Source organism: Acomys minous (genome assembly GCF_964271855.1).
Source record: "Acomys minous genome assembly, chromosome: 10".
NCBI lineage: Eukaryota > Metazoa > Chordata > Mammalia > Rodentia > Muridae > Acomys > Acomys minous.
The window spans coordinates 9,288,248-9,305,940 of record NC_140491.1 but is presented as its reverse complement, the minus strand read 5'-3'; the positions used below and the strand labels follow the sequence as shown (position 1 = coordinate 9,305,940).

General features: G+C 37.2%; 1 protein-coding gene across 4 annotated transcripts in view; it reads right to left on the bottom strand.

The window, feature by feature from the left end:
• Positions 1-17,693, bottom strand: part of ARAP2 (ArfGAP with RhoGAP domain, ankyrin repeat and PH domain 2) — a 160,484-nt gene that overhangs the window by 18,359 nt on the left and 124,432 nt on the right. For all 4 annotated transcript variants that reach the window (XM_084797766.1, XM_084797769.1, XM_084797768.1 and 1 more), the window contains 3 exons: positions 15,730-15,847; positions 9,830-9,958; positions 1,324-1,451 (listed from right to left, as the gene is read on the bottom strand). In XM_084797766.1, the coding sequence (XP_084653892.1) occupies positions 1,324-1,451; positions 9,830-9,958; positions 15,730-15,847 (375 nt within the window). The remainder of the gene's footprint in view (positions 1-1,323; positions 1,452-9,829; positions 9,959-15,729; positions 15,848-17,693) is intronic.

Sequence of the window (17,693 nt, the reverse complement as noted above, 5' to 3'; positions counted from 1 at the left end):
AACCTTATTAGTAATATTCAATCTACAAGGACATTATTCTCTTATTTATGGCACATCTGTGAAGGAAGCTGCCAGTGAAACTTCCTTTACAAGTGCACAGGGGTTATTATTTGCAGGTGGATGAATAACTTTATTTTGAAAGTGTTAGAGAGTCCTACAAAACAGTAAGATTTTACTCTTCCTCTGACTGTTTATAAGCACCGTAGTTAACTCCAAATCCCTGTCCAAACTGGAGTTGTCACTCATGATTTTCATCAAGGCAAATGGTTTGTAAAATTCTGTAGTAATATTTTAGTATTAATTTCATGATGACTGGTGATGTTGAACACACTCAGCTTTAGTGGCTCTTGACATATTTCTATAACGTCCTTCACTCTGCTCAGTCCTTTGCTCATGTGTTTACTGGGATGCCTTTCTTGTTGATTTGGAATGGTTCATAATGTCCTATACAGTCAATTTTGTTTTTCTGATATAGATATTTTAAATATATTTGTTCATTCTGCAACTTACCTATCCTATTCTTAGTGTTATCTTTATGAGCATTCTTTGATAATAACATATATTTACGAATGTTTCACATTTCAAAAAACTCTTACACATACTCTATTTACACATTAATATGACTGGATTTTGGAACTCAAACTATAATCATCACATTCTTAAAGGAAGCAGGGATGTTAAGTTCTTGTTCACACCACTAAGTCTTAAAAGTGATGAGATTTTTCTCAGGCTAAATTCAGTATTTTACAGCTACATAATTTATCTAATGCTCTGCCTTTAAAACTTGTAGTTTTTATTGCTACTTCACATTTCTTTAATAAAACTCAATACATAAAGGGAATAATCTATAGAAGCCAATAAATCTGACATGGCAGTAGATTTATTCAAATGCATAGGGAAGATGTTAACATCATTACAGATTTGGGGTTTTATCTTTTTTAAGACCAGTCTTCATTAAATCTCCATTACCTCTCACTAGGCTTCCTTTTTTACCTTTTAAATATAATATTCTCTCTCTTAATTCTACGGGCTATGACGCCGATATATATGATATTTTACAGTAACACACTAAAAGTCTCTTCAATGATGAAGTAATTTTCTTTCAAACAACAACAACAAAACCTGAGGCTCATAGTGAGGCCACAGGAAATTCTGGAATAAGTTGCTGATTGTTTTGAGCTCACACTCTGTAGACTGCAGGAAGTCACTGGCTAACTGCAAGGCTTGGTTCTGAGGAAGATAATTGTGACTAGTGACAAATAAAGACATAAATATCCACACAAAATAATAACCCATATGCTCAAGTCCTGCTTAGCCAGTTACCTTTGGATCTTTGTAAATAAAGAGATGTCCATCTCGTAAAACAACATATCGGTCTTGAAACTTATTTCCAGACAGTATTTTCGATGGCTCTTCTTTGAGCTTCAAGGTGCCTTCTTTGATACTTTTCTCTGTAAAACAGAAGACAACTTCTGGAAATTGGGTTCATTTTTATTTATTGAGAATATAATGTAAACCATTTTTATTTTGAATTTTTAAAGATTTATTTTTAGTTACGTGTGTGTGTGTGTGTGTGTGTGTGTGTGTGCGTGTGTGTGTGTGCACGTGCGTGCATGCATCTGCTTGCCATTGGAGGACACCAGTGGGTATTAAAGTCCCTGGAGCTAGAGAAATAGATGGTTATAATATGCCCACTATGGGTGCCAGGAACTGAAATCTGAGTGTAGTAGTGTTTTTTAACACTGAGCCACCTCTCCAGCATCAGATTATTTTAAAATCTTGGAGATTTGTTTAAAAAGGTAAAATGTCCATAGGATATCAAGTCTCTTCTTGGTAGCCTGTTATCCTTCCTCTGAGTGCCACCAGGTCTCCCCAGCCAGGGAACGTGGTCAAATATGGGGCACCAGAGTTTGTGAGAAAGTCAGACTCCCAGGGAATGATGCAGAGCACACACTAGCATGCCTACTGCATTTAATATGTTTTCCTCTAACCAAATTCCACCACCCATTACCTTCCCTGCCACTCACGCATGACTACTTGTAGCTTAGTGGAACTTGTTTAGTGACCAGGTCAGACAAGAAAACAAATGCTCCCCTCTCATCCTATTGAGCTACTATCTTACAATTAGGAAAAGTCTTAAGAATCACGTGTATAAAAGCTAGAGCACAGCTTCTGCCCTGGAGGCAACGATCAATGATATACTCAAGGCAAACAGAAATATCATGAAACCCGAATCTCCCCTCTCTTATAAACTCTTTGATTTGTATTTTTATACAAAAATACTACCTCCTGACTTTCTTTATGGAGGAGCAGGAGTAGTCAGGAGAAAGTAATTCTGATAATTTATAGACTGTATCTGTGACTGAAAACTCACTGTCAGATTTACTCTTGATTTCAGGGTCATAAGGGTTAAAGACAGACTAGAAACTGCTGGAATAGAAGGCCTGATTCTAAGGCTTGCTCTCCCACTCACTGTAGGTCCCCTGCTGGAGTTATATAATGTCTACAAACTCTAGTATCTCCATTGGGAAAGGCTAGTGACTACTCGTGACTAATCTCAACCTCAGTAGGAGGGCTAAATGAAATGTTACATACAAGAACATTATTCTCAAATTTGTGGAGAAAGGGAAGGAGGGAAGGAATGCAGCCTGCTGTTAGTACATAGTAAATGCAGGTCGAGGACACACAATCTCATACATATGGTCTTATAAAAAACACACAGACCTAGCCTTTACAATGCTTTGGTAAGAAAACAAATTAGCATACTCTCAATTATACTGTGCTCTTCACTTTTGAGTAATCTGCTTACTAATGGCCTACATAAGCCTCTGCTCCTGTTGACAAAGAGTGCTTCCTCAAGCCTGGACATAATTTGAGAACAAATCCCTTGTTGAAGCTTTCCATGCACAACAAACGCTGAAGGGAACAAACAGACAGCACCTACGAGTGATCCCCACTGCAAATGGGTCATGGCCAAGTCATCTGGCCAGCGTTGCTAATATCCCAAAAGCCTTCCAACTTCATAACTACTCATTTTCCCTATGTGGGATATCAGTTGTACAGTACAGGTGCATTTCTTATAATGTGGAGAAATTAGAATTAGTGATCCATTCCATTTACCGTGTAACATTCCTTCAAAGTGTATCTTAATAAAGCATAGGTCTACTCATGTGGAAAATTAACCTGGGTATAGTACTAAATAAATGTATTATATTCCAAACCTCTCTCTCTCTCCTTCATTTTTTAGTAACCAGTATGGGTTTATTTATCTCTAGAAAAGAGAAAATGTTTTATTAATTCTATAGTGGATAAATAAAAATTAAGCCTAGCATATAAAAGTATTTTGATACTATGGAGAATAAACTATTTTATGGTACTAAATATCACCCCTGTTTGAGTTTTTTGACACATGGTCTCACTATTCTGGGACATTCTCAAACCTATGACTATGTTGCATAAGTCTTAAAGACCCTGGACTACAGGCACATCCTATCATGCCTAGACTCTATTCTCCTATCTGTTACTTGCTTGGAAACGGTATCATTTTATAAGTAGATTATAAACAGCTAAATTATAAATAAAATAGTACTGGAATATGATTGGATAGCCTATTTGTGCCAGAGAGATTTTATAAATTTACACTATCAGTTAAAGCTGCAGATAAAAAAATTGCTTTCCTATGTGGTGCTTATTATTATACAGAGTCATAGTAAATTGTTTCTAAAATACACCTATCATGTCAAGTAATGTAGTTTTAATATTAAATAAGGGTAGAGTTTTCAATACACTCTTAATAAACATAAAGGTACACATATTCCTTTAGCATTTTGAAAGAGTTATAACATTGTACCTCCTGTGAGTCTCAATTAGCTTAAAATAGATGTTATCAAATCCATAAATGTGAGGTTTTTCACTTACTATGGTTATCTGACAAGTTAAAACAAACCCACAATTACAATTTAGGTATCACAGCATCTAACAGAGAATTCTGTTTTTGGTACAGAAACAAGAATGAACATAGAATGACTTTCCCTCACTGGAAGATTCTCCATTTGATAGGAGATGTCATTGGTGATGCAGTGAGACTCATTTTATGTGCTCAAAAGCACTACATGAGTATTTTGGCTCTATGGCATTTACTGCATTTTGTATTTGCAGTCTTATATCAAATAGATTTGAGACATTTAGATTGTTTTCTTCCCTCTGGGTAAAGATTATGCTTAACAATCCTTTAAATTTCCTCTTGTAGATTCTTGCATGAAACAGAAAGCTAATAAAATTTATCAATTTGTTTCCTCCCTACAGAATTAGTCTATTGGAAAATATCTGGACATTCAAAGTCTACAGTGACTATCAGGAACCATTATCATATATTTTCAAGACAACACTTACCCTTGAAGGGGGTTAAGCTGAAGCTCCAAACTTGTGTGTGTGTGTGTGTGTGTGTGTGTGTGTGTGTGTGTGTGTGTTGAGCTAGACTCTTTGGAGTATGGATTACTAATAATTTCAACTAGATTATGGTTTATATTCCTTTTTTCACTGTGATTTTTCTCTAATTCAATAACACTAAGGGTCTTATACAACTATGACTTTGCACAAAGCTGTTACATTTGGACTGTTTAATTCTAAGCGGATTGAATCCAAAGGCATCTACTTTATACAACAACACAAACCTATAAACTCAGATATTTGCATCTGAGCTACATGTTACATGTTTAAAGTACTTCTTCCCTATTCATAACATTAATATTTTATTTTTATGAGTAAATTTTATTGGAGTAATTTAAGAGATTTGTGTTAAAATATGATTCAGCAATATAAAAATTATTTATTCTGGAAACTTACAGAAGGCTAAATTTAGACTTTACTTGTGATAGGGATGCAGAAACTTACTATCAGTGGAATGGAATGGAAGATCTCAGAATCAAAGCTATGCTAAAGTCTAAGTAGCAACTTAAATAAAGTTTCACTCTTCATCTCAATGTTTCAACTTTTAATACATAAGGGAGAAATTAAATCGGAGGACTATTATCTTTCTTTTCATGTTAATTAAATCATAACAACAATTCCCATGATACTAAGTGATTCTGAAAAAGAAATGCAGTCTCTGAACAACGACAGGTTGAATATTAAGTAGTGACAAGAAATATTTGCTCCATGTACTTGTATAAGAGTAAAGCAAATGACCTCAATATCTTAGATGAACAAGCAGTAATTAAATGCTATATGGATCTAAAATGTATTCCTACTTATGATGACTACACTCTAAATGGTTTGGGTAGAGCAGGACATCTATGAAGTCCTTAAGATAGAGCAAATACTGTACAATAAAGTTTAAAAGTTATGAAGTTGTAATTTCACAGAGATTCATATGTTTATTCCAATACATGAGAAAAAACCTGCCATAGAGTCAATACTATTCAAATCAAACACACATATACATCTAGGAATGAATGACAACAACTAAACAGACAGACAGTGACTGACGAAGAAATATGCCAGATACTTAGAGAGGAAGAGACACTTAGCAAATGATATTTTAATGAAACTCCTTAATTACTATAGATTGAAGCCAGGGTCTGACACTTGATAAGCACATTTTGTGTCAACTTTGTTTTATCAAGATGCTCAAACAGTAGCTTTCTGTTACTTAGAGAAAATGTGGTCACATGTATTAACGCTTTTGCTCAAAGCACGGGCATCTACTTGATCACTAAGCATATTTAAAATCTAAAAATGGGACCAAGATCTTTACTGCTACTTCTTACTGCTTTAGGATGATTTTCTTCTTAAAAGTTTCCTTCTCATAAATTGTCAGTGAAATCACACTGGCTTTGCTCACATCAATTTTCTTATTTAAATTGTAGGCTGCAGTGGCTATCACAGCTGACACAGGAACTCTGGAGCAGGCAGCCACTCTGCTTCAAGAGGCCTTGGCCAGCAGCCTCAGAGGAGACTAAACACCTAACCGCAACAGTCTAGCAGAAAATGTAAGAAAGTCACGGTTACTGAAAGACAAACTTATGAGTGAAAATCATTATTTATGAAACTAACTTTTAAAAAAGTCTACAGCCACTTTTAAAATTCCAACTTGTAATCCATGTAAAAATATCTGTAACAAAAGGGGTAATTTTGATTTAACAATCTGAGTATCAATTAAACTCTTTTAAAATATTAATGGAAACTTTATGGAATAAAGAGTAAAGTCTTAATGAAAATCATTACCTACCATATCTCATCTCTATTAACTTAAAACATCTATCTAGACCTAAAAACATCTTAAACCCTAACGAACTAAGCTTAATTGTAAGACTAAACCATCTCATCTTCAACCACATCAGAGACTTGAGAAGGAATAAAACTTAAATATCTGAGTAAACCGGAAGTGCAGGTGAGCAGCTTCCAAAATGAAAAAAGTGACAGAGACAATTTGTTGCCTCAACAGTCACTCAGCATTCTGTAACGTTGGAGCCTCATCTTCGGCCTTCTAGCCCAATTTATCTGACATACATATTTGCGAGGCAGGAACTATTGAGGATTTGTTTACCCTGTCTTGGCAGAGTTTGGCCATTGACTCTGCCTGCATCTAAGCTTGCCCGTTTTTAGGCAAAATTCTGTCTGTGGCAAAAATGAGGACACTTTGCCCAGTGGCTGGTTTGCCCCATTTGAAGCTAACTACATAAGGAGGTCTTTGATGTTCATCATCTTCTTTGATGCAGGCTGGATGTTGCCAGCAGTTAACCTGTCTTGTTGTCAAAGAAATTTAGACCCAACAAAATAGGAAAGAGGTTTACTTCAAGTTTTCTAAGTACAAATAGCCAAATCACTGTGAGTGTAACACTTATATAATTCCTGATTGTCTCGTGGTTCCTCCTGCTGTATGTAGTTTATTTTATTCATCTGTAATAATATAAATGTTTATGTTAAAAATAAACATAATAAAATGTTTTTTAAAAAGAGTAAACTCTTTGAAGCAGTTTATTATTCCTTTTTGAGGCCCCAAATAGCAGATACTAATAGAAAGTCTTTCAATCAAAACACTCACCTACGGTAGGTGTCTCTCTATCATCCCATTCCCTTTGTGGGGTGTACATTAATTCTGGGAAGAATGAGTGGACAGGCACATATATACCTGCAAATGAACTACAGATAACTGGAAGTAGGGATTTCTTTTTGATTTCTACCCTTGTAAGATGAATGCAGGAAATAAAAGGGTAAACTTGTACTCTGAAAGAATTCTATTGTCTAAAAAATGATAATGAATGAATTAATGAAAACCTAGCTACTAAATTAAAGATTAACTACAGAACTGTCATCTGTGTCTACTGACAACATGAAAACCCTCTTTCTCCAATGTAGTGACACTGGGCATATCAACATCTCCAGGGCAGGCTTCGTGTTCAGCAGTAGTTGACCAATATGTAATGAACTCTACAGTTTGTTTTGCGCGTGCGTGTGTGTGTGTACTCTTGCATGCACGTGCACATTTATTTGGTTATAGTTTGGTGGTGTTTTTTTGGGGGGGGTTAGTGTTTTATTTGGTTCTCCTGTTGTTGTATTGGATTTCTGTTTGTTTTGGGGGGAAACATAGAGTTGGGTGCAGAGGGAATGAGAGAGAAGAAGCTCAAGGAGTAAGGGAAGGGAAAGAATAAAATCAAAATACATTTAAATTTAAAAATAGTTTTAAATAGTATGAATGAATAAATAAATAAATAAATGCCACTTTAGGAATGCTTTCTTTCCTCTGAGTTCTGCAATGATTATAGGTGATGTTTACAAAGATTTCACCACAGGCACTGACTCTTACCTATCAGGAGGATACAATGGAATATCTGGGGCCCTAGAGAGAGCAGGTTACACACAAAATGTGCCTCACATTTCTCTTAATCAATTAAATCTGTACCATCCTGATTTTTTGCACAATTGAACTACTACAGAGGTTATTCCTGCTTGGGAGACCCCATGACCGTGTGCAAACAAAATTTAGCTTCCTATTGTAACTTTATTTCCTTCAGTTTTATAACCACATGATCACAACAATAGTAGTCAATCAACATCTTCAGAGGGTTAGTCCATTATCATTATGGCAGATAGTATGGTGACAGGTAGGCAGCAGGCAGAAGCAGAGAGTCTAGGTATGTCCCCCACAGACTCATACGCTCGAATGCTTGGCGCATAGGGAGTGGCAGTATTAGGAGGTGTGGCCTTGTTAGAGGAGGTGTGTCACTGTGGGGGTAGGCTTTTAAGTCTACTATGCTTAGGCTCTGGCTAGTGTGGAATCCCAGACTCCTCCTGGACACCTTCAGATCATGAGGCAGAACTCTAGGCTCCCCCAGCACGGTGTCTGTCTGCACGCTGCCATGCTTCCTGCTATGGTGACAATGAACTGAAAGTCTGAAAGCATAAGCCAGGCCCAATTAGATGTCTGCCTTTATAAGAGATGCCTTGGTCATGGTGTCTCCTCACAGCAATAAAAATGCTAACTAAGACACTAGGCCTGCCAAGGACTTTGGAAACCTCAAAGCCTCCTCTCAGCGACATACCTCCTCCAACAGGGCTATTCCTCCTCATCCTTTCCAGCTTAACAACTGGGACCGAGCATCCAAACGGATTCTCACTGAAACCACTGTAAGTGGTAAATGAGAAGGAAGAGATGGCCCGGGCGTGGTGGCGCACGCCTTTAATCCCAGCACTTGGGAGGCAGAGACAGGCAGATCTCTGTGAGTTCAAGGCCAGCCAAGTCTACAAAGCGAGTCCAAGACAGCCAAGGCTACACAGAGAAACCTTGTCTGGGGGAAAAAAAAAAGAAAAGAAAAGAAAAGAGAGAAGGAAGAGAAACTGAAGGAGTGGAAACGGTAGACAGACTTGAGCCAAACGTATTATATTCATGTTTTAAAAGTAGATAAAATATTTTCAAAAGTCTAAGTGACCTATGGTGTCTCTAGTCCTTGTTAATTGTATATGAATAATAAGTAACAATGGTTATCACTGACCTTACTTATGAAAGCAATAGGCAACTCCGTATTAGCACACCCGAGTGCTTAGCTCTGAAGCTTGCTCTGTCGAGAAGCCCAGCTGAAATGCCGTTCTAACTCGTTAACGGGTGACAAGCCAACAGAGGAAAAGGGTCAGAACCAAAGCTTTTGACATCTCTTGTTCATGTTAAGAGAGCACTGCTTACGGCTTGCTGTGCTGGCCACGTTCTTGTTTAACTTTGCAGGGTTTTCCCATTATTTCAACTCAAGTGGAGTTTCCTTGCATTTGAACTTACTCGGTTTCTTTTTTGTTTGTTTGTTTTTTGTTTTTGTTTTTTGAGACAGGGTCTCTCTGTGTAGTCTTGGCTGTCCTGGACTCACTTTGTAGACCAGGCTGGCCTCGAACTCACAGGGATCCACCTGCCTCTGCCTCCCGAGAGCTGGGATTAAAGGCGTGCGCCATAACACCAAGCTTGCTTATTTGGTTTCTAACATAATCAAAATAATATTGTTTATAGCACACATTTGATCTCAGAGGCTACATAGCTTGTGGTTCTCAAATGACTAGAAATGTTATTAAGGAAGAGTCACATAATATAAAAACGGAAACGTGAATAAGACCAAATTACTGTTACATATTCAGGGCATTCCTTCCAGAATATTGACATGTACCATCAAAGGAGCCAGCTACCACCACAGTGCGACACACAAAACTTCTGCACAATACTATGGAAACAGATTCTGTATTTTGCTACTCCCTTTCCCCATTTTCAGACACCACTTGTGCCTTAATAAGCACTCTTCAACCACTTGAACCTTTAGCCACCTCTGCGATGTAAAGGGAGCGTGCCTACCTCTGCAGTGTTTAATTGTGTCGATGGTTAAGAATCTCTTCACCACGAGATAAGCAGAACCGGGTTCAGCTAATGAACTCCACTGAAGGACCTGCTCCAACACATTCTCTGTGTAGTGAAGGGGACGCTCTGCAAACACAAATCCAAGTTACTGCAACAAACGTAGAAATGTATTGAATAATTACAGGTTTTAATACATCATGTGCAAAGTTATGTATGCAACAGTATAAACATTTTCACTAAACTGTAATAGTACTAGAATTGTAAGCAAGAGACCCAAATACCTAGAGAGATTACACACTCATTCAGCTTATTATATAAATTAATCTATGCAAATATTGTTTTAAAGGTAGGAATAAAATCTCCTTTGCTACAATGATCATGTGTCTTAGTCTGTTTTTAATTTAGATAAAATTCCTATTAGCATATGCAATTAAATAATTTTAAAAGGACTAGTACATTAATCTTGTCCAATATTGACAGCCACAAATAAATCCTTTGTTTATCTCAACAAGATTACAGTCTTATAATTTTCAATCAATAATAGTGAATAAAATTTATAGCTAGTATTTTTTTCATGAATCAATATCAAACATAAAGTATTGTTGCAGAGAACATTTGAAAATAATAAACAGTAGTATTAAACAATCTCTATTTAACTACTAGTAAAAATGTCTGAACCTTGTGGTGATGTTATAAATTATCTCCTATATAAGAAGCCACAAGTAAGGAATTAAATGATGTCTTAAGCAAATCTCTTTGCTGACTCAATCTGCATATATTTTACTTTAGAAAAATGTATCATACTTATTCTTAGCATGGAGTATTACAAAAAATTTTTAACAATAATAAATACTTCACAGGGAATTTCTCTTTGTGGATTAAAATATGTTGATCCATTAATAAAGATATGTGCAAAAAACATATTCTAGGAGCTATGCAGACTTTGGCAGTGGACTAGCAGCAAATAAAGCAGCAGGTAGAGCAGAGTTCTGATGTGAAGAGGCCACTGTTTGTTCCTAATTCTGTGTAGCAGCCAATTCTTTCAGTCCCCAAATGTACAGCACAAAACACCTTGAAATATGTATGTAGTTAAAGTACTAATGCTGTCAACACACAAAAGCGTGCCAAGGGCACCTATCTATGACTCATCCTACTGAAACTCATGACAGAAACATGAGTACCATGCAACAAATACATCATCTCCTCTTCTGCTATGACAATATTATTTAAGAAGAGAGAGGCGACCAATAAACTCAGGTTCACAAGAGAAAGATTAATATTTTGGCTTCCTAACCATAAAGGGAAATGCAGTTCTTCCTTTTGTACCCATTAGAGCATGGCTACTTAGCATAATACTAGCTATAAACCATGCATCATAAAGATACACATGCACACAGCACTGTACTGATGACACAGTAGATTCTCTGCAACTATCCAGGGCTGAAGTCCACTGTGAGATTATTTCATGGTCCACAAGCTAGTGGAAAATATTTGTCTTTGTAAAACCAGACCAATGATAAGAAGTGAAGATTGTTTGCGCTATTTTAATTTTCCTTTTTTCAAATATTTTCTGAAAAGTTTGACAAAGGCCAAAATTAATCATAAATAACTGTCTAAATCATAATTCAGTTACTGATTTAAAGAGAATGGCCTTGCAAACAACTCATCATAGAGCTGGAAGTAGATGCATCCACATATAAAGTTAATCAAGTAAACACTACCCTTTCAGCAACTGATATCTGAATCACATGCAGGCTGGTACTACTGATCCTATTAGCGGTTGTCATTTCCAGAATAACAGTTGTGTCAGGTACTGCATGTATCATATATGATAACACACATGTTATCACTTATATCCTTACATTAACACTCTTTATTATGTATTATTAAGCTTCCTACTTTACATGTAAAAAAAAAAAAAGAACCTTTTCACAGAACTTCTATCTTTTACTTAGTTATCTAACAAGTTAAGGTGAGAACGAGAGATTTGATTCCCAAACCTACTGGACTTTAAGCCCTGATACTTTAAATTCAATTACATCTAGCTTAGTTAATTGTGTACATTTCCTCATGGTGGTTTCTCATATATAATTTCTGGGAGAGAAAGGAGCACAAAGATATATTTTTGAGTCCAAAACAAGGCAACGTGAGAAAAAAAAAAGGTTTATTTTTCTTCCACTTCTTCCTTTCACCTTCTTATCTTTTGGGGAAGTATGGTAAAGAAATAGCAGCAAGAGTTTTAACATTACACACAAAGAAAATGATGACTGGGCAGCAGGTGAGGCAAGGCGGGTATAGCACTGGCACTAGACTAGGGGTGTGCCATGGACCAGAACTGGTAATTAGGTTCCAATTATCACAAGACTTACACTAGAGAGGGTCCCTACTGCACTCATTTGTAAGCAGATTCTACATTGATGGAGCTGTGTTCTTACTGTACTGAAAGTGTTATAGCAGACACAGAGACTTGTTAATGAGCAGATAATTAATTCTTGTCACAAAATGTAAGTGTGCTTTTTTTTATGATCAGGATCATTGTATGAAATAATTGAGGTGGGGGGGGATGAAAATCTTGCAGACCCAATTTCATAGATAAAGAATAGAGTTGAAAAATCAAGAGATAAATACTATTACAGACTGTCAAACATTATAATTGTAAAAATGGGACACATCTAAATATAAGAAAGGGATGAGAATCATGAAAAATGGATAGAGTTATCAAACGCTGTTAGCATATGAGCTCTTACAGACATATGTTTGCTGCTGCTGATACTTGTGTCATGCAGCCTTTGTTCATGGCAGATCACATAGGATAGGACATGCATCACGTAGAAGCAGGACATTATCTGGAGACAGCACTTTTTACTGTCTACTTTGTGCACACTGACAAGAGTTAAGGATAAAGAAAGAACAGGTTAAAAGGAGGTTCTACAGCTTCATAAAACACAACGCCACACCTGTTTAAAACTGTGTGCCAAGCATGAGGCCCACCTACTCAGTTCAGTAAGAAAGCTACTGAACTTTCACCAGAGATTACAGCTGCTCCCCTGACATATGCCACTGGCGATACAGGTTTCCAAAAATGATATGGCATTTCCACTTCTAATTCTTAGCGTCAAACTCAGGAGAGCAAAAGCCCCTCTTCATCCCATATGGTAACTTATTAGCATTTTACATATAGATGAGAAGAGTTTAATAATATCAAGAATAGTAATGGGAAGAACATAGATCATCCGTACCATAGTATCAACAAGGGAAAAGGAAAAACTTTGCCATCATATTGCCGCACAGGAATTACATGTCTCATAAAACCAAAATCCCTAGTGAAGTGTCCTTAGATGAGGTTCCTTAAGAAGAAGATTATTTGAGAGGTGCAGGACATAGAGTTCAAGTAAGATCAGTTTCAGGGTTAAGTGCTAAAACCACAGACGCTTTAGAACAGGGTAGATACTGATAGAGGGGAAAATGTGCTTGGATTCAGAATGCTCTCCAGAGGCTGGGCGTTGAAGATTTGCTCAAAGCCCATGGCGCTCTTAGGTTGTTGCGGAACTCGTGTCAACTGCGTCAACTGTTCTGTAAGGATGCTCAATGACTGGGGCATGCTCCTGAAAGAGAAACTGAGCCCCTGACTTTGTTTCTTTGCTTACCCACTATCAAGTGATGAGAAGCTTTCCCTGCTGCACACTCCCCACTCGACCAAAGGTCAACCACACACACACACACACACGAGTGGTGACACAAAAGAACACCCTTCTCCTGTGACATGGGTCATCACAGATACTTGTTATGATGTCAGAGGGCTGAGGAAGAGACACTCTACAGGAGTGGGCCATAGGTATGATTATAGATTACATATGAGTCAGAAGTCTTTGAAACAGATTTTTTTTTTTGCAAGGGGGGATGATTAGAAGTATTTAGAGAAGCATATAGAAACGTATCATGGAATAAGAAGAAATTAATAGACTTTTCTAGTCTCTACCACACAAGAGCAGAATACAGATACATGTGGGTAATAAAGGTTAGGACTGTAAGTTCAGTATAGAAATTTGGATGCATTGATAACTACAACAGAGAATATTGATCTTGGCACAAAATGTGCCCTTTATGTATTCATGTCCTGAAATGTTGTAGGAGGCCAAGGTTGATGAACTAACCAGGGACAGAGGAAACAGTGAAAAGATGACTTTAAAGATGAAACAATAGCCTGACAATAATATCAGTAGTTACCTTTTACCCACAAATATAAGGAGGATGAGAATAAAACCCACTACTTTACTAGAAAAACCAGAAGACTCTAGAACATATGGTTATATACTATGCTTTACTTAGTCAGGATTTTAACTTAACTAGTATTATTTATGATAGAGTGTGCTGGAAAGTTGAAGCAAACATCAAAGTAAAGTAAAGATATGCTCTCTACGTCTCTGATGAAGCTTTCATTAAGCCACGGTAGTATGAGAGCCAGTGCAGGTCACTGCAGAGACATCCTGGCTCTAGAATTTACAGGAGGTAATCATGTGGCAGGTGGGAGGCTGCAGTGGGCAAAAACAAAGAAGTACGTGGAAAATATCATCTCCCGGTGCCATTCAAGCACTTATGAGAACTCTATGCTAAGTCTAAAGAATATATAAAAATAGCCAGTCTAACAGGCTGAAATCCGCAATGACGAGCACGACACTCAACAGTGGGCAGAAGTAAAACAAAGTACAAGTTTGACGGAATGAGTGAAGACCCGAGGGCACAGAGCAGCACTGAAAATGAACGGGACATCCCCACAGGAAAGAAACGAGGTCACTAGCAGTCGATGGCCCAGAACGTCAGGTGGAGTGAGGCTGAAAGCAGACCTGCTGAGTGTCACAGTTGTGGGGGGTCACAGCAGTCACTTTGCCAGAGCAGTTCCTTCCAGGGGGCAGAGAGTCTAAAAAATGAGATACTGAGAACTGACACCCAAGCACTTGGTATACTGTGTCTTGACAAGACACACTGACAATATCATATCGTAATTCTCGTTAATTTTTAAGGAATTATGCATGTAAAAAGCACATGAGTAAAAATATCAAGTGGAGTGATGAAGGAGCGAATACTAATCCCCTCCCATTCGAATAATGACTTCAATATTCCAAATAATGTACCCTGGGGTGGGTGGTTCAACACTGAATTTTAATTTTTATCCTAAGCTTCTGGGACGCAAGGCTTTCCTTTTGGCAGTTTGACAGCTATACTTGAAAGGGTCCCAAGACCTTAGTAGGTATCAGCTAGACAGATGGTCAAGGTACAATGAAATTTTGCATCCAATTTTTTTTTCCTAGAGGTCTTTAAAACCAAATTGTGTCATTAGAATGTTAAGCTTATTCAGCACTTGGCAACCATGATAGTCAAGTTGTTTTAAAAGGTGTCTTTACTCTTGAGTTTCTTTAGGAGGAAAAAATGACAAGGTGATAGAAAAAAAAAATCAAACAGCCACAAGAGAAATTTCTGCTATATCTAAAAGTATTGATTTCTGGGCAATAATCTTTTAGATATGCATTCTCTGTTCTTACTAAATAAAGAGCACACAGAGATAAGGTGCTGGGGAAATGACATTTAGCACAGTGTTGTGAGTCAAACAGTTTGACCTTATGAACAAAAAGCATTATTTGATGAGGTAGCAACAGAGACACCCAATACTTTATACTATATTTATATAATTAATGAGAGAATTAATTATTCTGATGAGCAACATCATAGGAAGTCAATCTCAAGTGGTGATAACATATGTCAGTATGGGCACAGAGGTAGAAAGGAATTCAAAATGAGATGCAGATCTTTAGGAAAACAGCAAATGATAATAATGGTTTGTCACAACGTCAACTTCACTGTATAAAAACTGAAGAACATCTAGCATGGAATTTACTCACCTAGCTCCTCATTTTCTATGACTTCAAATGTGGCCCAAACATCACCTTTCATAGGAACAATATTTTTTATTGCTAATATATCATTAGTTAACTCTTCAGCTTCCATCACAGGAGATATCTGTAAGAGAAGGAATGTTTTCAATGATGTATGACACAGAAGTAGGCTTGCGCTAGGGCAAGAAGGTTCCCCATCTCCTGGTTCCCCAAGCACAATGAAAACACCCCAATGAGATTTCTTCCCCAAAATACACTGTAATGTCAAGGTAAAGATATACTGTGATAGGGACTTATTAGGAAGAACTATTTTTTTCTTAGTAAGCAATTATGTCACTCAAAAGAGATGAAGCTAGTCTCAATAAAAAAAAAAAATGCAACTAGCCTCACCAGGCCAGCCTGATAATTTTCTCACAGCAAAACTTTTCTCATGTCTTTCTATAATCAAGAGTGGAGAGTTACATGGTTTGTTCAGCCTGAACTCTAAATAATATGAAGATGATTAAATAGTATCCGTCATGCCAAGAAGCCCCAGGGCTTTGGTGTCTGTGGTGTTCTCTGCCATGCCAAGTGACAGATGGTGGCATACCAATATACAATGTACATTCAAGATAGTAATTCGGGATTAAGACAATTCTGCAGTGCCAGTCTGGGACACAGATCCACAAAGGTCTCAAAGGCAGAGGCCACTGTATACACATGTTACCTTTTCGGGGACTCTGGAGTTTCTGTTAGTTTTTTCTTAGTTTAGGACTTGACAATTGTGATTAAAAAGTATTCAAAAACAACAAGGTTTTATTTAGCTAAAATCCACTGGTGAGACATTAATAATTAGAACATTGCAACTGTAACTTACTTTGCATTTTTGAGCAAAAGAATATCCTAACTTAAAATTTCATTAGATTTGTTGATCAGTCCTGTGTGTGTGTGTGTGTGTGTGTGTGTGTGTGTGTGTGTGTGTATGCGCATGCACATGTGCACATACACATCACTATAAGTAACTCACTCATTCTCTCTTCATAAAATTCAGGGCTTCATTTATGAAATACATTAATTACACAATGAAACATAATCATTTTCTATTTATAGAAGCTCAAAGCATTGTAACTTACAAAGGATCTCAGCATCCAGAAACAGCATGGAGAACACGAAGCAGCTGAGTGATTCCATGATGCCCTAAATCTTCACTGCTCTAAATGATTTTTTTAGTTTAACTTTACCATGTTATGTATTTGGCTGTTTTTCCTACATGTATGTTTGTGCACCACGTGCATGACTGATACCAACTGAGACAAGAAAAGGATTCAGATTCCCTAAAACCGAATTTACAGATGGTGTGAGCCACCATGTGGATTCTGGGAACCAAACTGGGGTGTCAATGAAGGGCAGCCAGTGCTCTTAACTGCTGAGCCATTTCTCTAGCCTTGGAAAGATTTTCTTAAAAAGAAACATCACACCTTCCTAAATAACTGCAAGCAAGTGAGAAATGAAGTATCTGAAATAGGTGGCAGGATGTGCCTTGAACTCCACCCCCGGGAAAGCAGTGATGTATGTATGGAATGCACACAGCAGTATAAGGAATATCAGCTTTGGGTTACAATGATCCAGGTTTGTGCTGTGTCCTTAATGTCTTTTAATTACCACCTGCCAGTCCCCAAAACTTGGTCTATTACCTGCCTCCAGGGCATGAGACCAACATCAACAGTATAAATACAGCAACATGGTGTTGCCATCTTAAAGCAATATACAAATGGCACTGAATATGGCTGAAGCGTTGGTTGCTGCTGTTTAGCTTTTCAAGATCATTTGGGGTTATATAGTCTTTTATTTAGATATAGTGAGAAAATATGAGAAGTTTGCCCAATTGTAATAATCAGTACAACTTCGTTAGAAAGACAAAATTTAAAAATTAAAACACCTAAAAGATTATCTATATTTTTTACAGAGTATGTATGCACATATATATCATC